This window comes from Heloderma suspectum, chromosome 4 (assembly GCF_057233095.1).
Source record: "Heloderma suspectum isolate Gila_16-S chromosome 4, 16-S_ref, whole genome shotgun sequence".
Taxonomy (NCBI): domain Eukaryota; kingdom Metazoa; phylum Chordata; class Lepidosauria; order Squamata; family Helodermatidae; genus Heloderma; species Heloderma suspectum.
This window is the reverse complement of record NC_139461.1, coordinates 12,389,734-12,414,623: the sequence shown is the minus strand read 5'-3', so window position 1 is coordinate 12,414,623 and position 24,890 is coordinate 12,389,734. Positions and strand designations below refer to the sequence as shown.

The 24,890-nt window shown below is 40.9% G+C and overlaps 1 protein-coding gene across 33 annotated transcripts in view; it reads right to left on the bottom strand.

The window, feature by feature from the left end:
* Positions 1–24,890, bottom strand: part of PTK2 (protein tyrosine kinase 2) — a 332,755-nt gene that overhangs the window by 223,037 nt on the left and 84,828 nt on the right. For 3 of the 33 annotated variants that reach the window (XM_084848682.1, XM_084848670.1, XM_084848685.1), the window contains one exon: positions 24,235–24,298. The exons of 27 other annotated variants lie outside the window; for them this stretch is intronic. Coding sequence is in view for 3 of the 6 variants with exons in the window: in XM_084848659.1 (XP_084704785.1) it covers positions 2,094–2,196 (103 nt within the window). In the remaining 3 variants the exon portion in view is untranslated. Of the gene's footprint in view, positions 1–2,093; positions 2,283–2,336; positions 2,440–24,234; positions 24,299–24,890 lie in introns of those variants that run through there. 3 more of the 33 variants (XM_084848659.1, XM_084848660.1, XM_084848661.1) reach the window with 2 other exon arrangements.

Below are 24,890 nucleotides of genomic sequence, written 5' to 3'. Positions count from 1 at the left end.
GCTCACATGAATAGGGCAAGATAGGAATGTTTGTTTGTGTTTTTCTTAACCTAAACAGAGCAAAGTTTGCATTTAGGTCCATCAATTCCAATTTCAGGGTTCAAGGTATCCTTAAAAATCTCATTTCTATAACCTGCAAATGAATGACATGAGATAGTAGCATCACTCCGTAACTGTCCTATAGCTTCCTGATCATCATCTCTGAAGTATCCAGTACTGATACACTTTAGGAGGTTTGATAATAACCTAGATGAACCAACCATAATGAGCACCATCCTTACCCTTAAGTTTCATTTAACTGATGAGGAATGAAAAGGCAGCTAAAGAACGAACTCCTCTTTAATCTTTAACTACACAGCCCCACTTCTTCATTTAAATGAATGCAGGGCTCCAGTGCATCCTTTATGTTGAGCTATTTTTAAGAACCTCATCAAAATACATTTAGCATTAATTTTATATAAGCCAACAGCATTCAGTGCATTTTGCCTTGAAAATTCAAATTGCCATTCACTTCTTTAATGAGCATATCATACATAATCAGTAACACTAACTGGTGGTCCAAAGAGGGGGGGGGGAGGCAGTGCTTCACTTTGAGTTAAAACTTCACCGAGGCTGAAGCCCACAAAGCCAGAGAAAAATACACAAGAACTCTGGACTTGCAACCTGCTGGAAACTTGGTTTCACACACTGCTAAAGGATAACTACTTTAAACTATTCAATCAATGGTCTGTCTAGTCCAGACATCATCTAACCCTGAGGAAAAGTGTGGTATAGTAGTTCAAGGCACTACAAACAACAAGACCTTGTTTCAAATTCCCACTCATCCATGAAGCTTACAAGGTGAGTGACCTTGTCTTTATCTCTCAACCTAACCTACTTTACAAGGGTGTGGTGAACATTAATGGTGGGCAAGGACCATGTTCACTGTACTTAGGAGGAATGGCAGGATAGAAAAATTAAGCCACCCTGACTGGCAGTTATAAGCCAAGATCTCAGGAAGCAGCCTCTCTCAGATCTGCTACCCAAGATGCTTGAACCCAAGAGAGATGCAAAGATTGAAATGGAAATACATGCAACTTACATGCTCTACCATTACATTATGGCGGAGACAACTAATCATTGTGGCAGCGGTTTAAAAACGTCCTTCATGGTGTAACAATCATCTGCAGCCTTCAGCCATTTAACAAACAGCACTGCAACATTCCTGCTACCTTTGCAAGGGGCAGGGTAATATTTGGATAACTACACAGCTGGGGACTAAAGACTGTGTCACCTCTTCACCACCACAGAGAAAGGGGTCATCAAACTCTACCTTGTGCTACGTTCCTTTACAAAATTAACTTTTCTTGCTTCTGATGCCCTCTGTACAATTCTACCTTAAAATGTATGGTATATTAACATTTAGTAATGAGCCCCACCCTTATAAGCCAGTATACTAAATGGCAAGTGTGTAAATATTGTTAATGCCTTGAAATGCACTAAAATACACCCAGTGGGGAGAGTTCTGTACTTGTGTCTGATTTACTGTACACCTGAATTTCAAGTCAAATTCTATCACTATGCCAGTTATAAAACATATGCCTATTATATTTACTACAGTTTTTAAAAGGTAACCATGCACTACTTCTCATCAAAATGATTCTGTCTTCCCTACCCTCATCACACTTCTACACATTTTTGGCCAATGAAATTAGATTCTTAGTTTGCAGAACCTGCCCGGAAATGAAATTAATGTCATTTGATAAAGGATTAAAAAAAAAAAACATGCAGAAAATCCATCTACTAGGGTAGCTGAATGCATTTATTTTAAATGAAGAAATGAGACTAACAAGTAATGTCTAAAATCAACTAATGCCTATTCATTTGTTCCCCCACATTTCAAGGAGGGAGGGATGTTTCCGGTTGCCAGGTGAAAAAAAACTCCACACAGCTGATTGCTTCCACATCAGAATTACATGACTAGAATACAGTCGCTTTGTTTTCAATTTCATGCCAGTACTTCTCTCTCTCTCAATAGTACCAACTTCACTCATCAAAAGGGGAAATTAATTCAGGGTCACAAAATATTTAGAAAATATTTAAGTTCTGTGTACCTTTAGCCCAGCATATTGGGAATGGACTACAGCCGCTTTTCTCCATATAGATAACACCTGCTTGTTTCGGGGCCTGTTGCCCTGCCAATTCCAAGAACAACATACACACAATCGTATAGAGATCACGCCAGGCTCCAGCATACAATGTTCCAATTCAGCTCTCCAGTAGTATTTGCTCCCGCAGGGGGGCTGGGAAGCTAGCCACTTGAATGTAGTCAGAAGCAGGAAGAATCAACTACTAACCTTCCTTACATTTAGTCTCTTTCATTCAGGTTTGGCTGCAGAGGTAGAAGCAAAACAAAAAAAACACCACACTACCCCATTCCTTAGCGCTCCTCTGGTAATATATTCTGACAGCATGAAGAATGCCTTTCAGTTTCCAAGTCTTCTCATGCCTCAACAATTTAAAACGCAGACCATCCTTTTCCCTGGACAAGCTAGCGAACAGAATGCAACCAGCCAGCAATGTGACTGTGCGTCTGTATTCCTAGATTCATTCAGGAGAGGCGGGAGTAGGGAGGGAGGGGGAAACAGAGGGGGAAAGGAGGGAGGGAAGGCGATTAGCAACAGCCTTATTAATATGCTAATCTCACCCTTCTGTTCAATTCAGTCAGCAGACTCCTGTTTACAAAACTGACAGCAGATTCTAAAACTGACTAAACTGCAAAGCAAGCCTGACCCAGGTCATAGCTGTAGATCCGTTCCTGCAACCATTTCAGCTTTAAATCCAAGCCTCTGGCATCATACCTACCTACCCTGACGGTTGATTTGCAATAACTATTCCGATGAAATAAAAAGGGGGGTGGTGGAACTGCACGAAACAATGAATGACTTAACTGTGTAGTCATGTTTCATTTTAAAAACAATTCAATTAATTACAAACTTCATATTTCCTAAGTACTACAATGTGTAGATGTTTCAAAATATTCTTAGATGCATCTAGAGGAAAGCATTACAAGAAAAAGAAGAAGCTTAACCTAGCTATGTTCTTTTGGAATTAACTTAGGAGAGAACAGAGACAGCAATAAGAAAATGAAAATGCGTGGGAAAAGATTATACAAATGAAATAAAATGAAAAAGGTACTCTAACTAATACTCCTCTTGAAGCATGACCATTGTTTAAAACCTCTTGTAGCTAGTATGCAGCAAAGGTCACTACATATGGTTTATCTGTGCATATTATACTCCAAACACAAAAGGTTAACTGAAGACAGATTTCAGTTCCTTCAGCACACACACAGGCACACAGAATACCAATGATAAATTGGCTATTTATATATACATTGCAGTGTACAACACAGAATGTGGTATACATTTTGATTCCTCTACTTGCATGTCGTACATATATAAAAAAAGAGTATTCTAGTAACCGCTGGATTTAAACAGCTTTGGTTTTTAGTTTCCAAGTGCATTTTCCCACAATGTGCCAGTGTTATGAAGCTCTGGTGTCATGTTCCCAAAATGAGAAAATGTTTTCTAGTTAACATGGAGCTGGTTGTGTTCCACAACAGGTTATTTTGCTTTATTGATTATTACTCATTTAGCCCAGAAGAATGATGTTTTGCATATTCAAAGCAGAGGCAGGCAGCAGTTCCTTCCCTGAACACACAGCGCTAACATCCTATGGCTGCTGCCATCTTGGTTGTGATCACAAATGTACGAATATTGTTGCTAGCCATATCCAAGGTAACTGACATTGTTGTACACATGGCTACCAGTGCCACCATATTGGGTGTGGCTGAACCTGTTCAGCACCAATGCAGACTATGCCCAGCATAATTGGAAGATGTCAGGGACTGTACTACCTGAACACTGCCTAAGACTTCTAAACATGATTAAGATCGGAGGTAGGGAGATTGAAGTGGCAGCAGAAACAATTGCAGTTCAACTTCAGACCCAAATCTTGCAGCAATTTAGTATTTGATAACAGAGTCTTCCTTGGTAAATGCTCCATATTATTAGTACTCCCAGGCCAAAACACATACGTTTTCCAGAAGCAAAGCAGTTTATTTTTTAAAGAATTTTTTAAACTAGTTCTCCTGACTTACTCTTTTCTTTAGTAATTGTTACAGCTTATTAAACAGCTACCAGCATTGGTAAATAGCAATACGGCAAGCTATTAAAATAGTTTCTCAGTCACTCCAAAAAGTTAATATAGTGTATTGAGGACTGTGACCAACAGTTGTTGAAGACACCAAGCTAAGACCTGCAGCAAAGACATGAGGGGCATGCATACTACTCACATTATATGTGGTACACCTAATTTGCACTAGTGCTTAATTTCATAACAGGAAGTAACAGCTGGACATGTCCAAGGTAACAAATTATTCAGCCCTTTTGGAAGGAAACCATTTTTCTATGTTCTAAGGCTACATTTATTCACTACAGTTAAAAATGAAGATAGCACAATTTAACCATCAGTTTTGCCTCAATGCTTGGGCACCATAACCAGAGCTCTTTCTAAGACTTAGAAGCAGTGATATAGTGGAGCCAAGGCTCCCAGGAATGCAGCACCAGCACTTTTTGATTAGCAGGGACACTGACATCATCTCTTCCCCCCCCCCCCCCGGCCGCCGCCCAGAATTCGCTGTTCCCTCTGAGCTTAGTTGCAATCTTCAAAGTAGCGGTGGGGGGATGAATTTTCTGAGCAACAATATATAGTTGTGAGCTGTCCCTGTTGTAATGCAAAGTATTTTGGAGTCGCTTAGTCTTGAATGGTTTAACCCAGAAGCACTTCAAAAGAATCCTCCTCCTTATATTTCTGCCAAAAAGAGATATCCTGAAGTCTCTTTATCCCTCCCCACAATACACCCAACATGGGGTGGGGAAGGGGATCATGCAAATATTAGCCAGATGCAGTCTCCTGTTCCAACTTTGGTGCTCCCAGCTCCCCATGAGACTCCAAGTTTCCAGGATGGGTAGAGTCTGATATCCATAGGAAAGGCCAAATATCTAGAAGGAAAGAGAGATAGAATCCTGGCTGGGGTCTCCACATACTAAAGGGAATGCAAACAGTAAAGAGAAAGCCCAGTCCAGCTTGAACAGCATTTCATTACAAGGTTTTCCCTAACATATATCTGGAGCACTGAAATATAAGATCTTCCACCTACAGCATGAAGTGGACAGTTCATTAAGGATGAAATAACTGCCCAGTTCTGCATTCAGGGAAAGAGTAGCGGGTAAAGATCAAGAAGATCTCAGAATTGTTTTTTAAAAGTGGGGACTTCGTTGGGTTAAGAGCCAGGCTTTCACATACAGCTATACTGTCACTGACTGAGAGGATACAAAATCCCAAAGCTGCTAGCTGAGTTTTTCCTTAATGCAATGAAGCTAAAGCTTCTCGTTTATTGGTTTATAGGAAAGGCGTAGAAATAAATGAAGCCAGACTATGCTTCCTTTAATAACACAAAAAAGATAAATATAGTACGTATTACTCCTCTAAGGCTATAACCATCTCTCGTCCCCCCTGCCCCCCCCTTTATGAGCTGCCATCAGAGCAGGAGTGGCCGACGTTTCTAATCCTCACAACCATACAAGTTCTTCATTTGAACCCCATTCTTGTCGAATGTCCCTCCAATACCTGATCTACAACTGCTGTACCCTCCAGTTTTTCATAAATCCCCTCTCCTGCCACCACCAACCCCGGTCAAACTCTGTTTCACAAGACCTGTTGGCTCACAAAAATTACCACAGGAGGGACAAGTGTGCCTATACAGAGCACTAAGAGTAAAGCCATGGGGCACAGACAGGATATAGTTTATGGATACATGACAAAGTGAAAGCAAAAGAACGGGCAAGGCCTATTGGAGGAAGACAAGGCGAAACTTTTGTGCATGGCAAACATAAGTGTTGTTACTAGTAACAGCCTATTGATTCGGATAGAACAAGTTGAACTGCAGAATGCACATATAAAAGCACATCAGGAGACACTAACTTCCATATTGAAGCACTAACAGAGAATACTTTCAAGCACTTGTTCGCTACAGAACCAGGGGTATTCCCTGCTCTAAAAACAGGTCTAAAAAGGAGCTATAAAGGACTTGCTAGAAATAAAGCTTTTTCTTCTTTATGTAAGTGTGTGTATGTGTTACCCTTGCTATTTCCAGATGCTATTTTAGTGAGGACCCCTCAAGTCATGCTCCAATTCCATCACTACACACACCTTGTAACCCAGCACTAAACCTTTCTTAGGTATGAAGGTAAAGACTATTGCTATTCTGAATTAACTGTGGGCCAGGGTGGATTGATTTAAATAAGGTGATTTAAAGCAATTATTTAAATCAGCAAGAAAAAAGGTAGTTTTAAATCACTGAAATATTTAATCACTGTTGAAATATTTCCTGAACAATGGTGCAAATTTGACCACTACATCATGTTATTTTATAAATAAATCAAATATTTACACAGTTCAATTCTTCCAAGTAAACTCAGCATCTCTTTGTCCAATGGTATATATTTTTTATGCTTTCCTCTTTTATCTATAGAGGGAATGTCTTGAAAATATTCCCATACAGGTTCTTTCTTATGACCAACCTCCATGGCAATTTGAAATTAACAGTGCAATTGTATACAAGTGCACTGAGAAATAAATTTCATTGAGTTCAATGGGACTTGCTCCCAGGTAAGTGAGTATTGGATTGCAGTATGGTAATACAGGAAGATGCACACTAGACAATTCTGTCCTCTCTTTTTCTTTCTAGGGTTACTCCATACTCCTTCTTGTTGTCTTGCAGCCTCACCCTGACAAAAACAAAGTAGCAAATGAAAAGGAAACACCCATGACTAACAGGCTGAAGCAAAGTTTGATAGTTTGTGGGCAGACAAGAACAATTTTGTGTTATTAGTTGAAAATGAAATGCCTATGTCTAGCAGGTTGACTGCAAGGCCCAAGGGCCACTGCTGGCTCCAGTCACCTCAACTGCAGCACTCCGACTCTCTCTTACACACATACTCTCTAGCTTTGCCTTGCTGTATGCTTTAGCGGTGGGCTGGCTTGCTGTAATCGGGGCTATCGTTTATTTATTTATTTATTTATTTCTATACCCCCCCCTCCAATAGCTGAAGCTCTCTGGGCGGGTCACAAAAATTAAAACTAAAGAGCAAACATATCATATAAGGCTTTGGTTTGGGAATCAGGAGACCTACGGCTCATCAACTGTAAGGTGGGTGGAGGGGAGAAGAGGAGAACACAGGGGCTATCAATCAATTAGCTGTGTAGAGAGAGTCCCAAGAGGCAAAGAGGCACTGGCTGCCTATTCACTACGGGGCCAGGTTTAAGGGTTGGGTACTAGTGCACAAAGCCCTAAACAGCTTGGGACCAGGGTACCTGAGGGAGCGTCTTCTCCCTTACTAACCTGCCCAGTCACTGAAGCATCAGAGGGCATGTTCCTGGTGGTTCCACATGGTCCTATGGCCCAACTGGAGTCCACCCAGAGAAGAGCCTTCAATATGGTGGGCCCCTTTCTATGGAACTCCCCGCCTCTGGAGGTCAGGCACGTGCCAAGACTGTGCTGTTTCCGGCACCTCCTGAATATAGCTCTGTTCCAGGAAGCACTGACCAGCCATGATTTTTATTGACACTGTTTAAAAAAAAAAAAAATTAACATGGTGTTTTATTCTTTTTATCTTTTTATTATTTTATCTCTTATTGTTTACCACTCCAGAATCTGGTTAAATGTGGAGTGGTATATAAATGTTGTAAATCAATCAGTCAACCAATAAATAAGGACCAATGTGATTGGCTAGCTGCAATGGTGCACTGCACAGGCACTGGAGGTGGAGGTGAAATTGTATGCATGCGCAAGAGAGAGCATGACATGGGCCTTGTCTGGGAGAGCAGAGCAGAGCACACTGACAAGAAAAAGATCCATCCCATTCAATTAACCAAATGAGCCTGCCAGAATTTACCTGTCTGTTAACTTGGTGACTGACTGACTAAGGCCTTGCCTGGATCATGTGGAGGCCCGAAAAGGCCTCCAGCCAAGTCTGGAGCACAGAATTGCCACTTGACCAGGGGAGGGAAGAGGGGGGACCCCACATGGCCCAGGGAAAGGATCTCAAATGGCCCCGAAAGCAGTACTTGGAGCCAAAGTGACTCCTGTTTAAAAAATAAGGTAGAGTGCAAATATTCGTATCTGAGAAATGATCAGATTAGTTCCTCATTTCCATAAAAAAGCCTCCTTTAACTCAGTGTATCTGGCAGAGGCATTGATTCACTTTAAAGATTAGCTGTATGACTAACATGCTTATATCAAGATTATTTCATGTTAACCTAGTTATTTAAGAGAATTTAGTATTTATACTTTTAAAATAATATATATTTTAAATTACAAAAATCCAATTTCAATTCTAAAATATCCAGTTTTTAAATTACGTATTGAAATCAGTAAATTTTATCCACCCCGCTATATTGTCTTTTGGTTTTAACTAACTCCTCTTCCTTGCTTGGCAGCAAGGAAGCGGCTGGCACACAGCACACATCCCCACAATCTGTGGGTTAATTAACCTATGATTTGCCACCAAACACTGCCATTACATGTAAACAAGGTCAATGTTGCATTCATGACAACCTACAATTTAAAAAAAAACCTGGGTTGTAGTTACGTGCAAATCAGACCAATCTGTTTGAACAGGGTAAATTACTGCAGCTTTCCCCAACATGGTGACCTCCAGATGTTTTGGACTTCATCTCTCATCAGTCTGAGCCAGCATCACCAATTATAAGGAATGGTGGAAGTAGTAATCCTAAACATCTGAATGGCATCAGGTTGGGGAAGGCCCCATAGTGCCCCATTTAAAAAAAAATTACAGCAGGAAGTCCATCTTTTCCTACCAAATGTGATTAGAGCTCAATAGAGCTTCTGATACTTAATCCAGAAAAAGTCTATCACCCTTTCACCACAATATGCATATCAAAGGAAGTGAGGTGAGTAGCTACCAAGAACAGGGCCTTTTCTGCTTTGGTATCCCAGTTGTGAAATGAGCTTCCCAGACAGGTTCAACTGGTGCCTACATTGTGCTCTTTCCAGCACCAGGTGAAGACGTTATTTTCCCAGGCATTTTAGTCTCTTAGCTCTGTTGTTTTAAATCTGTTATTGTATTTTAACTCTCTGTATTGCTCGTAGGTTTTACTTTGGTTGTACTTTTATACTGTAGTTTTAAGCTTTTACATTTTATATTGTATTTTATGATGCATTTTGTGGTTTTAATTGTTGTGAACCGCCCAGGGAACTTCGGCTATTGGGCAGTATAGAAATGCAATTAATTAATAAATAAGTAAAATATTAATCAAAAATTAAGGTGGTAGGAGGAAATGCATCATGACACTATCAAAAGTGAATTTTTTGATAGTGGTAGGTCATCAAAATGAAGTATTTAACCAAATGGTGGAATAACTAATTTGTTGTTGAGGTTCATCAGATTATTGACCCCACAGATATATACATACTGAATACAATCCACAGAAGGGATATTCAGCTTGGAGGGAAGACAGACAAGAAGTGCATGATTTCTGTTATGGGGGTTGGGGGAGGAATAAAAATTGGTGCACAGAAGAGTAGAGGCTTCATTTCAATTTAGTCTTTGTTGTAGGGTGGCAGGCTTATAGGCTGGTGACTGACAAAAGATGAAACAAAGAGCCTCATCTTTGTTTCTTCTCTTCTCGTGATACCAGCGCACCATATACTGTGCACCACTATATATGTTAGCTTTAAACAGAGAGCCATAAAAATATCACAGGTTCACTCAGCAGCACCCAAATGTTAACACAGTTAAAATGACTAAATTACCACAATCTATATTTGGGCTTTGAAATACATATCAGTTTCTCAGCTGAAAATTTTGGGAGAATTTTAGAACTGTTTAATAGGTGAACCACATAAATTCCTTAAAAGTGAAGAGTAACAGCTGCTATCTCACCACCTCACAGATACTGAATATGCCCAGCTGAACTGGGGTAGACACCCAACTATTTTACTGAGCCATTCTGGGTTCTGGCCTCTTGTCAAGCAATCAGCCCCTGAGGTAAAATATGTTCACCAAACAGAATCATTAACAGATGGTGTAGCATCCACCCATCTCTCCCTCATGAAATCTAAAGGAGCAACATTTCAAGACTTGCAAAACCCACCAGAGCAAAACATTCTGTGATGGAGAACTAAGATGGTTACAGGAAATTGGATAGAAATAAAAATAAAGCAACAATTTCCCTTGAATGCAATGCAACATTTTATATTTTCAGCACAAAGTTTTTTAAAAGGCATACAGTCAATTTGATTTGTTTTTAATTAAATGCAATTAGGAGCTGCAGCAGGTGCATCTGGCGGAATCCCAGTACCTATGTTTACGATATTACGATAATAAATTTCACTTTCTCCCACGGGGATTTTTCTCCCCAGCTGCTGTGTGAGGCTAGCTAACAACTGAAAGTAGAGAGAGATCAGCAGTGAAGTGGATCTAAAAAAAAAAAGCCACCGCCTTTAACCTTTGAAATATAGTCAGATTGCATTATTGCTTATGAATTGATTAAAAATTATGGAAACATACCCACTTTAGTTGGTTAATTTACAGTAGTACATTCATACGTTTAGCTTTACAGCAATTACAATTCTTGAAGATACACCTTTTTCCCTTCCAGCCTGCGGTGTGTATCTCATGTTACTTGCTGTCTCACATCTGGAGAGCCACAAGTTGCTCCCCACCACCACCTGCACCAGTCCATTGGAGATGAACACAGATTCAAGATTACTTAAAGCCAAATTCTATGCTTGTTTATTGATAAGTTGCGCCGACTTTAATTAAGCTTTCTCCTCAGTAAAAGTGGTTAGGACTGCAAGCTAAATGGATCAGAACTGCAAAAGGAGAAGGAAATGGATGCAATTTGTTGCTAGAGATCACAAATTCAGTTCAGACACGGATATGTGGGACAAACCAGTCATTCCAATCCAACAGTATGGTCAAATGTTTCCAATTAAGTCTTTGCTGACACTATTAAAAACAAATAAATAGTACTACTACTACCACCAAGCAGAACGCTGGAGAAAAAATATATTTTCCTTCCAAATTTTAGGATCCTTAACTAAAAGGTTGACATCCAGTATAACCACAACTCTGTGGCTGTCTTATGAGTATCTCTGTGCTGAATATGGTTGATAATAGAAACCATCCTAGTCAGAAGGCACCTGATCCACCATCAAAACCCTGCACAATTAACCCAGGGGAGCAAAAATCCCAAGGAATTGGGTAAGTGACCTGTCCTGGATAGGGTTCCACTCCCCCTAAATGAGCAGGTGCGTAGCTTGGGAGTACTCCTAGATCCATCCTTGTCACTGGAGGCCCAGGTGGACTCTGTGGCCCGGAGTACTTGGGGCCAGCTTTTCCTGATCCACCAGCTACAGCCTTTCCTGGACAGGGATAACCTAGCCACAGTAGTACATGCGTTGGTAACTTCCCGATTAGACTACTGCAGTGCACTTTATGTGGGGCTGCCCTTGAAGACGACTAGGAAGTTGCAGCTAGTGCAAAATGCAGCAGCTAGACTACTGGCTGGAACATCTCATAAAGATCATATAACACCAGTTTTAAAGGAATTGCGCTGGCTGCCAATACGCTTCCAGTTGGAATTCAAGGTTTTGGTGATGACATTTAAAGCCCTAAGCAGCTTGGGACCTCGATATTTGAGGGTACGTCTCTCCCTATATATGCCTGCCCAAGAACTGAGATCTGTTGGAGAGACCCTGCTCTGCATCCCACCAGTGTGAGACCTCCTCTGTGGTGGGATGTGGGGGAGAGCATTCTCTGCCATGGCACCCCAGTTGTGGAATGCCCTCCCTTTGGAGGACCAATTGGTGCAGACATTAGTCTCATTTTGGCACCAAGTAAAGACGTGTTTTTTTAACAAAGCCTTGGCTAAATGGATTCCCTAAAGTAGCACACTGTTTTATTGTTTCAGATTTTAACTGGTATTAGCTTGCTTAATGGTTTAATAGGTTTTTAGGTGTTTAAATTATTTATTGTTTTATACTGGTTAAACTGATTCTATCTGTATGCCACCCTGAGATCTTAATGACATGGGGTGGGATACAAATATTTTAAATAAATAAATAAAGTGCTGCACAGGCTTTTGATGGTGGATCCAGTGCCTCCTGACTAGGGGAGGCTGTGTATGAAATTTGGTCCCGATCCTGAAAACCTCCAACATTTTACAGCCACCACACCTTTTTGGTGCACATGGGATGTTCGCTCCTTGGTGAGTGATCACTTATTTTCCCCCATAGACAATGCTGAAACAGACGATTTCAGGTGTTTCCATTATACAGAGAATGCCTGTGAGGGGCAGAGTGGCAGTGATCGGAATTGGCCAACTCTGTAGGTGAGCAAAATAACCCACAGTGCCTGACAGAGAACACGATAACCCATGGTCTGCAGTAGGGATTATTTAACCCACCGTGGGTTATCAGAGTGGTTTATTTTGGCCAAATAGGCCATCATGGGTTAAAAAATTCCCAACAGACAACATAACCCACAATGGGTTAAATAAGCCATCACGGCTTATTTAACCCGTCATGGGTTATCGTGTCATCCGAGCCCAGTCAGTGATACTCAAGTATCCTCCATAGGTGTCTCAGAAAAGGCAATGGGAAATCTAGGCCACCTTTTCAGGATACCATCTTTCCAAGCAGTTGACCTAGCATCCTAAGATCCATCTGTGCTCAAGGGACAGCCTAAGTCAGGATCCTGATCATTGCCATCAACAATATCATTTGATCATAGGTCCAGCATATCTCATCTCTGCATAGGGGCAAAAGAATTCTTAGACTGATTATCACCTCTCTGTGCAATTCCCTCTCAGAAGTCATCCTTGGCTGTTTTTCAGTAAGTGCACAACTTTCTATTTTTCTTAACAGAATTTTGGCAACATGACTGATTGTGATTTATTGATTGCTCTTGTCGTTTTTATAGACTACTGCTTCATTCATTCTTATTTATGGACATGGATGTCTTATTTGTAAGCTACTTGGATTCATTTAGGAAACAGCCAGATAAAAACTCTCAATAAGACATATGTTGCAAGAAGACACCTATGCCATCACTGAAATCATGAACTCAGTTTTCCTAGAATTGCTATTTTCACAGTATGTCAAATTACCATTCTTTGGCATAAAAATAGAGTTACATAGTGGTGACAGAGAAGGCAACGAATGTGTTACTTTGCTTTAATCACATGCCCTGTTCTTTTTTATTTTATATCTGGTAAGCTACACTATTCACAAAGGCTGATTATTCTAATCCATCTTCTCCTTAAATACAAATAGGCACACGGAACAGGAAATATTTGAAATGTAATATGTTACCACAAGATCACTGTGGCAATCAATTACCAAAAATTGTTTGGCCCTAAAAGGATGTGTGTCTATCCCTAGGGTTGCTTCTAAGCCTATATCCTCTGGCACTGTTGGATGTTAAAACAAGTACTTTACAAATTACTCTTTAGGAATAAATTAAAGTTTTAAAATGAGCTGTAACCATTTTTCAAATAAACCAACAACATTCACAATGGGTACAGCATATGCTAGAAAAAAATACATTATTGTTGCTACAGCTTCAGTTGGGAACTAAAAACCTAAGAAACCTAAAAATGGTTAAGAACATCAGAAGAGCCAAGGGTCCATCTACTCCAGCATTCTGTTCATACAGTGGCCAACCACCTGTCAGCTGGAAATGCTGAAGCAGGACATGACCGCAACAGCACCCTTCCACCCATGTTCCCCAACAACTGGTATACGTAGGCTCACTGCCTCTGGTTCTGGAGGTAGCACACAGCCATCAAGACTAGTAGCCATCAATAGCCTTTTCCTCCAGGAATTTGTCCAACCCCCTTTTCAAGACATCCACACTGGTGGCCAGCACTACATCCTGTGGTAGCGGATTCCATTAAATATGCGCTGTGTAAAAAAGTACTTCCTTTTATCTGTCCTGAATCTCCCACCAATCATCTTCATAGGATGACCCCAGGTTCTAGTATTTAGAGAGATGGACAAAAGTGTCTCCCCATCCACATTCTCCACACCATGCATAATTTTGAAGGCCTCTATCATGTCTCCGCTTACCCTCCTTTTTTCCAAGCCAAACAATCACAGCTGTTGTAACCTTCTCTCATAGGGGAGAAGCTCCAGCCCCTTGATTGTTTTAGTTGCCCTTTTCTGCACCTTTTCCAGCTCTACAATATCTCTTTTTAGGTGTGGTGACCAGAACTGGACACAGTATTCCAAGTGTGGTCACACCATAGATTTGTATCAGGGCACTACGATATTGGCAGTTTTATTCTCAATTCCTTTTCCAATTATGCCTCACATGAAGTTTGTGTTTTTTACAGCAGCCGCACACTGGCTTGACATCTTCATTGAGCTGTCCACCACAACCCCAAGATCTCTTTCCTGGTTGGTCACCATTAGTTCAGATCCTATCAATTCTTGAAGTTGGGATTTTTTGCCCCAATGTGCATCACTTTATACTTGCTTACACTGAACCGCATTTGCCATTTAGATGCCCATTCTCCCAGTTTGGAGAGATCCTTTTGGAGCTCTTCACAATCCCTTTTTGTTTTAACCACCCTAAATAATTTGGTGTCATCGGTAAACTTGGCCACTTCACTGCTCGCTCCTAATTCCAGATCATATATGAACAGGTTGAAAAGCATTGGTCCTAATACAGATTTCTGTGAGATCCCACACTTCCCTCCATTGGGAGAATTTACCACTTATTCCTACTCTCAGCTTTCTTCTCTTTAACCACTTACTGATCCATAAGACGACCTGTCCTCTTATTCTATGTCTGCTAAGTTTGCTCAGGAGTCTTTGGTGAGGAACTTTGTCAAAAAGCCTTTTAGAAGTCCAAGTAAACAATGCCTACCAGATCACCCCTGTCTACATGTTTACTGACACTCTCAAAGAACTCTAAAAGGTTAGTGAGACAGGACTTACCTTTGCTGAAGCCATGATGATTCGTTTTCAGCAGGGCCTGTCCTTCTATATGCTGACTAATTTTATCTCTAATAATGCCTTCAACCAATTTACCCGGAACAGATGTTAAGCTAACCAGCCTGTAATTTCCTGGATCCCTTCTTGAAAATTGGTGCTACATTGGCCATCTTCCAGTCCTCTGGTATAGAGGCTGATCTTAGGGACATGTTGCATATTTTGGTTAGAAGATCAGCAATTTCATATTTGAGTTCTTTGAGAACTCTAGGATGGATACTATCTGGGCCCAGTGATTTATTTGCTTTCAATTGATCAATAAGGTTGAGAACTTTGTCGTCACTATTTGCCTCAGTTCCTCAGACTCCCTTCCTGAAAACATCAGTTCAGGCACAGGTATCTGTCCTATATCTTCTGCAGTGAAGATGGATGAAAAAAATTCATTCAGCTTCTCTTCAATCTCCTGGTCCTCCTTAAATACTCCTTTAACTCCATTATCATCCAATGGTCCAACTGCCTCCCTAGCTGATTTTCTGTTTCTGATATACTTAAAGAATTCTTTATTGTTGGCCTTCATGTTGTTAGCGATATGCTCTTTAAAATGCTTTTTTGTATCTCTTATTGTCTGCTTGCATCGCCTTTGTGCAAGCTTGTGCTCCCTTTTGTTTTCCTCACCTGGGGAAGACTTCCATTTTCTGAAGGAAGCTCTCTTTTCTCTAATAGCTCCCTTAACGCTGCTCGTTAACCATGCCAGCGACCTCTTGGACATGGTGCTACCTTTCCTAACTTCTGGTATACATTTTACCTGGGCTTTTATTATTGGGGGTTTGAGTAATCTCCAAGCATTCTAAAGGGATTTAATCCTCTTGACTCCCCCATTTAGTTTCCTTTTCACAGTTCCCTCAGTTTAGAGAAGTTTACTATTTTGAAGTCAAATGTGACTGTGTTGGACTTCCTGGGAAATGTTCCACTTAAATATATATTAAATCTGATAGCACTGTGATCACTGTTTCCAAGTAGTTCAACAACACTGACATCTCATATGAGGTCCTGGGCGACACCACTTAGGATTAAATCCCAGGTTGCCTCCCCTCTGGTCGGTTCCATGACCAACTTTTCTAGGGCACAATCATTTAGGGCATTGAGAAATTTAACCTCTTTGTCGTGGGTGGAACATGCATTTCTCCAATCAATATGGGGGTAATTGAAGTCGCCCATTATTACAACACTTCCTTGCTTGGAGGCCTCCCTGATTTCATTTTCCATCTCAAGGTCATTAGCATCATTTTCAGAATGAACACAAGCATCCATCTAAATCTCAATATCCCACTACAATGGCTTGGATTCCTAGAGAAGTTAATTTAAGGAAGGTCAGAAAAGGAATGTTTCCTGTCTCTTCTTCCCTCATGCAGCCACCCGTGCCTCTCAAAATTTCTCTGGCGGGTTGGGGGGACTTTCTGAACAATGTGTGATAGGATACCAGGGGCTGCTGAGGGAAGGGGTAAATCACCACAAATTGGACAGACCAGTACTAACTTCCCTCAGCAACCCCCAGGGTCTCATCCCACATTGTTCATAAGCCCTTGTCCAACCCTGCAGAGAGGCTCTTCAGGGGGGACAGAAGTGGCTACAGGAGAGGGAGAAGAGGGAAACTTTCCTTCTGTGAACTTCCTTAAGTAAACCCCTCTTGAGATCAAAGTTACTATATCAATTTATATGTGTAAGTACCAATTTATTTAACTCAACTAAGGGATAAACACATGCACACTGGATAAATGAGAGAGGAAGGGGATATTGTCTACGTATATGGGGAATATCTACTCCTAAACTTCAGTAATCACACCACACAGTATGAAATATGACTTGCAATGCAAAATCTAGCTGCCTGAGCAAAAATACAGTGAATTATTAACTATATTAAAAGAAACACAAAGAAGTTGCATATTGAGGAGCAGAGCTACATTGATCATAGAAAAGAATTCACTCTGCACAACTCCCCCTTCTGATCATGGAGGTAGCATATATAAAGTTATCATGACTGATAACCATTGCCAGCTTTATCCTCCATAAAGTTGTCTACTCTCCTTTTAAAGCCATGTAGGTTGGTGGCCATCACCCCATGATGATTACCTCACTGATCTCCCCTATTTCCAGATCACTTATGAACAAGTTAAAAAACACTGGTCCCAATACAAATTCTTGGGCGTCCCAACTTCTTATATCCCTCCATTGTACAAATTATCAATGTATCCCTACTTTCTGCTTCCTGTTCTTCAACCAATTACCAGTCCATAAGAGGACCTCTCCTCTTATCCCATAACTGCTACATTTACTCAGGAATCTTTCACTTTTTGAAAGTCTACATACACAATATCTACTGATCACCTGTGTCCACATGCTTCATGATACTATAACAAGTTAGTGAGTCAGAATTTACCTCTGCAGAAGCCACGTGGATTCTTCTTCAGCAAGACTTGTTTTTATGCTTGAGCATGCTTTCCACCAGTTTACCCAGAAGAGATCTTAAGCTAACTGACCTTTAATTTCCTGTGTCTGCCTTGGACCCCTTTTCAAAAACAGGTGTCACACTAGCCACTTTCTAATCCTTAGCTATGGAGGGCCATCTTATGTCTTTGTTGTTATATATCTTTGTTGGAAGATCATTGTTGGAATCAGCAATTCCACATGTGACTAGTTTAAAAACTCTCAGGTGGATATTGTCTGGACCCAGTGATGTGTTAATTTTTTAATTTGTCAACAAGACCTAGATCATTATCTCTCGTCACCTCTATTTGCCTCAGCTTCTCAAGACATCATTAAAATGTCAGTTCAAACACTAGTATCTGCCCCTACATCTTCTGCAATGAAGACAGACACAAATAATTAATTCAGCTTCTCTGCTATCTCCTTAGCCTATGGCAAACCTTTAACTTCCTTATGATCCAACCGTCTAACTGCCTCCTTAGCTGGTTTCCTATTTCTGATATAAAGACTTTTCACTGTAGGTCCTAATGTTTTTAGCAATATGCTCCTCAAATTTGTTTTTGCATCCCTTGCCTGCTTCCATTTCTTTTGCCAAAGTTTGTTTTCCTTTTGTTCTCCTCCTTTGGGCAAGACCTTCATTTTCTAAAGGAAGCCTCCTTGTTTCTAATAGCTTCCTTGACTCTGCTTGTTAACCACGCTGACATCCTCTTGGATTTGGAACCTTTCCTGGTCTGTGGTATACATTCTAGCTGAGTTTGGATTAATGTTTAAAACAAAAACAAAAAATCTAAGCAGTCTTAGATTGCTTTTGGCCCTCTTGACCTTACCTTTCAAATTCATTTTTTAACTATCCCCTCATTCTTTTTTTAGAACTTTCCTTGTTTGGAGTCAAATGTGACTGCGTTGGATTTCCTTGGCAATTGCCCCACAAATAAATACGTATTAATTGCATTTGATAGTGCTATTGTCACCGTTTCCAATCCATTAACCTATCTGCATTTTGCATCAGATCCTGGGTCTAACCTTTCTGGCTAGTTTCATGATCAACTACTCTAGGGCACAGTCACATTAGGGCTATAGAGTCTGTATCCAAAGTAACTGTATCCCACTGGTTTTCTCCATTCCATTTAGCAACACTCAGACTAAGGTTAAAATGAAATTAAGATAATGTAGCTACAACAAATAATATCCTTGGCAATGCATAGAAAAAAGTTTAAAAGTTACAACTTGGGCACTAAAAAGCAGTTGTGTGTGTAATAACGAAGAGGAATATGCATCATAAAGCTGACAATATTATTCCTATTTTGTTGTTGCTCATTTTAGGAAAACTGTGAGTCGATACCTAACAATATGTCCTTCCTAACCTTTGCATCTTGGGTCGAGCTCTCATATCTCAAACTCTGCATGGTCATATCTTGGCAGCATTTACAAGGGGTTATGTAGCAGAGGGCATTCTTGCCTCTAAACATCAGCATCAAACTAACACCCCCCAGCATGGTGCCAAAAAACAATAATCAGGATGAAACATAAAACCCTGTCATTAACTGCTTGTTATCGGTGAAAATACTCAAGGCACTTTTCACAAGTACAAAGTTGTAAATAGCTGTCCATGCAAGTGTTCAGTTTGGATAGTTTGATCTAGCTCACAGAAATACTCCTGAGTATTTTAAATGAGAATTACAAGTTTTGATGTTCTTCCAAATAATGGAAGTCACATATTACATCAATGTTCTTTTCCTCAAAAATCCTTTGATTAGAAACACAGGATTGGATACAAAGGCTGCACAAGTAGAAGTCTGCGTATACATTCAGGTATGACCTAAATCATATCCCTTATGAATATACAGTGGAGGTGAGGAATAGATTTAAGGGATTAGTCCTGACAGACAGAGTGCCTGAGGAACTCTGGACGGAGGTCCGTAACATTGTTCAGGAGGCAGCAACGAAATCCCTCCCAAAGAAAAAGAAATGCAAGAAAGCAAAGTGGCTGTCTGATGAGGCTTTACAAGTAGCTGAGGAAAGAAGGGAAATGAAAGGCAAGGGAGAAAGGGGAAGATATACCCAACTGAATGCAGAGTTCCAATAGCAAGGAGAGACAAGAAGGCCTTCTTAAATGAACAATGCAAAGAAATCAACAGAATGGGAAAGACTAGAGATCTCTTCAAGAAAATCGGAGATATCAAGGGAATGTTTTGTGCAAAGACGGGCATGATAAAGGACAAAAAAGGCAGGGACCTAACAGAAGCAGATGAGATGAAGAAGAGGTGGAAAGAATACACAGAAGAACTATACAGGAAAGATCTGAATGTCCCTGATAGCCATGATAGTGCGGTCACTGAACTTGAGCTGGACATCCTCGAGAGTGAAGTCAAGTGGCCCTTAGGAAGCATTACTAACAACAAAGCTAGCAGAGATGACTATTCCAACCGAGCTATTTAAAATCCTAAAAGATGATGCTGTTAAAGTGCTGCACTCAATATGCCAACAAATTTGGAACACTCAACAGTGGCCACAACACTGGAAAAGGTCAGTTTACATTTCAGTTCCAAAGAAGGGCAATGCCAAAGAGTGTTCAAACTACCGCACAATTGCGCTCATTTCACATGCCAGCAAGCTGATGCTCAAAATCCTACAAGCTAGGCTTCAGCAGTATGTGAACCAAGAACTACCGGAAGTACAAGCTGGGTTTCGAAGAGGCAGAGGAACTAGAGATCAAATTGCCAACATTCGCTGCATCATGGAGAAAGCAAGAGAATTCCAGAAAAGTGTCTATTTCTGCTTCATTGACTCTGCTAAAGCCTTTGATTGTGTGGATCACAACAAACTGTGACAAATCCTGAAAGAGATGGGAGTACCAGACCACCTTACCTGTCTTCTGAGAAACCTGTACGAGGGTCAAGAAGCAACAGTAAGAACCAGACATGGAACAACCGATTGGTTCAAAATTGGGAAAGGAGTACGACAAGGCTGCATATTGTCACCCTGCTTATTTAACTTATATGCAGAGTACATCATGAGAAACACCGGGTTGGATGAATCAGAGGTCGGAATTAAGATTGCCGGGAGAATTATCAACAACCTCAGATATGAAGACGATACCACCCTAATGGCAGAAAGCGAAGAGGATCTCAAGAGCCTCTTGTTGAGGGTGAAAGTGGAGAGTGCAAAAGCTGGTTTGAAACTCAACATTAACAAAACGAAGATCATGTCATCTGGCCCCATCACTTCCTGGCGTATAGAAGGGGAAGAAATGGAAGCAGTGACAGATTTTACTTTCTTGGGCTCCAAGATCACCGCAGACGGTGACTGTAGCCATGAAATTAAAAGACGCTTGCTCCTTGGGAGGAAAGCTATGGCAAACCTAGACAGCATAGTAAGAAGCAGAGACATCACCTTGCCGACAAAGGCCCATCTAATCAAAGCTATGGTTCTCCCAGTAGTAACGTATGGCTGTGAGAACTGGACTATAAGGAAGGCTGAGCGCCAAAGAATTGATGCTTTCGAACTGTGGTGCTGGAGAAGACTCTTACGAGTCCCCTGGACTGCAAGGAGGTCCAATCAGTCAATCCTAAAGGAAATCAACCCTGAGTGCTCATTGGAAGGACAGATAGTGAAGCTGAAGCTCCAATATTTTGGCCACCTAATGCGAAGAGAAAACTCCCTGGAAAAGACCCTGATGCTGGGAAAGACTGAAGGCAAAAGGAGAAGGGGACGGCAGAGGATGAGATGGCTAGATAGCATCACCGATGAAATGAATATGAACTTGATCACGCTCCGGGAGAGAGTGGAGGACAGAAAGGCCTGGCGTGCTATGGTCCATGGGGTCACGAAGAGTCAGACACGACTGAACGACTGAACAACAACAAGCTGTTGCTGAATGCCAGGTTGGTCCAAAATAAAACCTCTTAACATCCATGATTTATTCATGGATAAGGGGACTGATCAGGTTTAGACCTGCATGAGTGAGCTGGAAGAAGTTGTGCCTGGATTCTCAGTGCATCACCGAGATGGAGTTGATGGTCAGGGACGGATGGTCAGCTGGCTGGGGTTTATGGGAGTTGTAATCCAAAACATCTGGAGTGCACTGGAGTACAGTTGCCTAGCCCTACTGTAGTTTATATAAATTCGATTTCCCTCTCTAAGCTTCCTGTCAGTTTGCGTACCAATCTTTAATGTTTGTATCTTGTGCAGGTTTCGTGGGACAGATTGGGGATTTTGCTGGGTTACTGCCCGCCAGGCTGCCCATCTCTTCCTGCCTTAGATGACAGTGGTGGTCACAGCTTGGTGATCAAGACGCTCAAGATGACAATCCTAGGGGAATCTCAACTTCCATGTTGAAGCACCAGATTTGGGGCAGTTTGGGATTTCATGGCCGCCATGACAACCATAAACTGTCAACACCCTCAGCCCAACACATGTAGAAGGTCACACTCTGGATTTGGTTTTCCTGACTAGGCAGAAGGATGGTGGTATGAAATTGGAGGATTTCACATCTATCCCCTCCTCATGGCGGGATTACAGTGCTTGGGGAGGGGCGAGAGTATGGAGGTTCCCAAGCCCTGGCTAAGGTGGCTATACCAACTGCAATCTTATCTGGACAATGACAGCTTTGGTACAGTTATCCCAGTTCTGGTAATATCTCATATGGATTACTGTAATGCACTACATGGGGCTGTCTTTGAAAGGACTGGGAAGTTTAGAAATCTAAAGTAACACATTACCACCAAATGCTGTAACTTAGAAGTCACTGAAGATTTAAGTATAAAAGGTGTATGTGGGGGGCATATCAATAAATGGATGGCCAAAACACCAATAAACAGACTAGTCAAACATCGTCAGATAGCCACAGTCACAATATTTTCCAATATTCCATGAAGTCAACAGCATTGTCATGCAAGTGGCATCCTATTTATTTTACTGAATTATGGAATCATCTGATAGCAATTCCTGGAGTGAGACCAACTTGCTTCCCAGGGGTACATTAGTAGAAACAGGCATTTTGGCCCTACAGCTCCTTGCTGAGAATTGCTGCCTTCTCCCTCCTCTTCTAATTATACCACATGACCACTAGGGGAATTCTAGGCTATTTGTTTAACTAGCAGCATTTCTAATCAGGTACAGGATTCAGGAAGAAGCATAAAGCAAACATTTAAGGCCTATTCAGATGTTATTAATTATGCATTGACAAACATGTGAGCAGGAAGTAGGGATGCGCCACCTAGCCCCACTCCATCCCCCAAATTGCATGAGTCAACTAGCCCCACTCCCTCGAGGCCACACATACAGTATGAATGCTGTAGGGAGGCAGCCTTTGCACATACAGTTGTATGTATGAAGGTTTTCCTGCAGTCTGGAACCCTGCATGATCAGGGTTCCAGGTCATGTGGAAGTCTTTACATGTTCAATTGAACATGTGAAGGCTCCATCCCTGCAGACATTTGCGTGGGACACACTGCCGCCAGGAGACAGGGCCAGTGCGCTCATGTAATATCAGGCATGGAGTTGGTTAGCACATCCTTGCTTCCTGATCAAGCATTGATCTACGCATAAGTAACTTAAGGAACAGGGCTACAGACTCACATCACAGTGCCATAGGTCCAGGATGTGAGCTAACCCAAAATTATAGCGGATGGCACAATTTGCATAACGATGTGTGTGTTGTGAGAGCGTTGGACTGGGTTCTAGTCCCCACTCGGCCATGGACGCTCACTGGGTGACTTTGGGCCCGTCACAGACGCTCAGCCTAACCTACCTCACAGGGTTGTTGTGTGGATAAAACTGAGAGGAGGATAATGTAAACTGTCTTAGGTTCCTTGCAAGAGGAGAAAAGGCAGGGTATAAATGCAATAAATAAAAAAATCAGTACTATGCAAAAACACCAGCACTCCACAGCAGAACCTGAGATTCTCCCCTTCAGTCCGATGACCGCCTGCTGGCTTACCCAGAAACCATGCACACACTCGGAGCACTGAACCTATAGCACCCTACAAGTGCCCCAGAGTCAGAACTAACACCAAGTCCACTGATTTTGCTGTGGGAACCAGAGGATTTCAATGTGATCTCGCATAATGCTCTACAATGCTTTCAGAACAGATTAGACTCTGGAGATTCAGAAAGTCCTGGACTCTGGAGATTTTAATTAGCATAATTATCTCTTTATTTTGTTACTATACTAATATTCTTATGCTTAAAACTACTTATACTACTTGAATGATCCCAAACAATACCTGACCCATTAAAGTGACACAAGTTTTTTTAATACTCAAATGTCAACCCAAGTTTTACAGCTTTTAAATCATCTCCATAAGAAAATATAGCTGTTAAGAGAACACCAAACCTGCTTAAAACAGATAGCTTTTTTTAAAAAAGTCTGTTTTAAGTCATTTTAAGAAGCGTGTGTTGATTCTGCTTACAGTAACATCTGCTAGATGCCTCTTAGAATATAAACTGAACTGCATATGAGGTAACAGTACAGTGAAGCGGTTGAGTAGAAAAAGGCAAGAAAAGAGCTCATTAATGCAATTCCATCTTGTGCAGCTTTTCTACAAGTGCAAGGGCATGGCAGACTATAGTTAAGAGAATGAAGACTCTGTTTGCATATAATTGTTTATAAGTTGACTTTTCCTACAGAGCTTGCTTGAAAGGTAGAATTTAAGAATAAACTTTAATTAAAATAGATTTACCAATGAAAGGCGAAAGCCCCCTCAGAATAAGATGATTGTCAGTTCTTATTTTCAGTATTTGGTCCTAATGAAGCACCAAAAAGAAAAAAAAATCAAAATCCATTTAACACTGTTTCAAGCCAAGCTGAACATTGCTATAAAGACTAATTAATGCACAGACAAATAAGCTTTCATGGTATCTGGAAGAATGAAATGCTGCAAAATTTGAGAATTCGCTTTTGTTTAAATATAGGACAATCTAAATCAGAAAGACCCATGAATAAAATACAGTATTATATTTTTATATGGGGGACTATCCTTAAGAATATGATTACAGGGCTATATTTTTCTAGTAAGATTTATAAGTGCAAAAGCAAGTGCATAATAAAAATAACATAAATGGATCTGAGCAGATGCTTACAATCTAGTAATAGATACAATTAGAAAAAAGCAAGGAAGGAGGAAGTACAAGGGAAAATGGTGGGAAAATGTTAGTGGTTGCAAAAAAATTAAAGACAACTGGAAAATCGGCAATTACATTCAGTGAAGTTTAGAATTCTGGGCAAGATAAAGATACCAGGTTGTATCCAATGTTAGCTCTATTTCGAATAGACTCAACTGAAATGATGGGACTTAAGTGGTTCATGACTCAACTTTGGTCCCATTCATTTCAATGG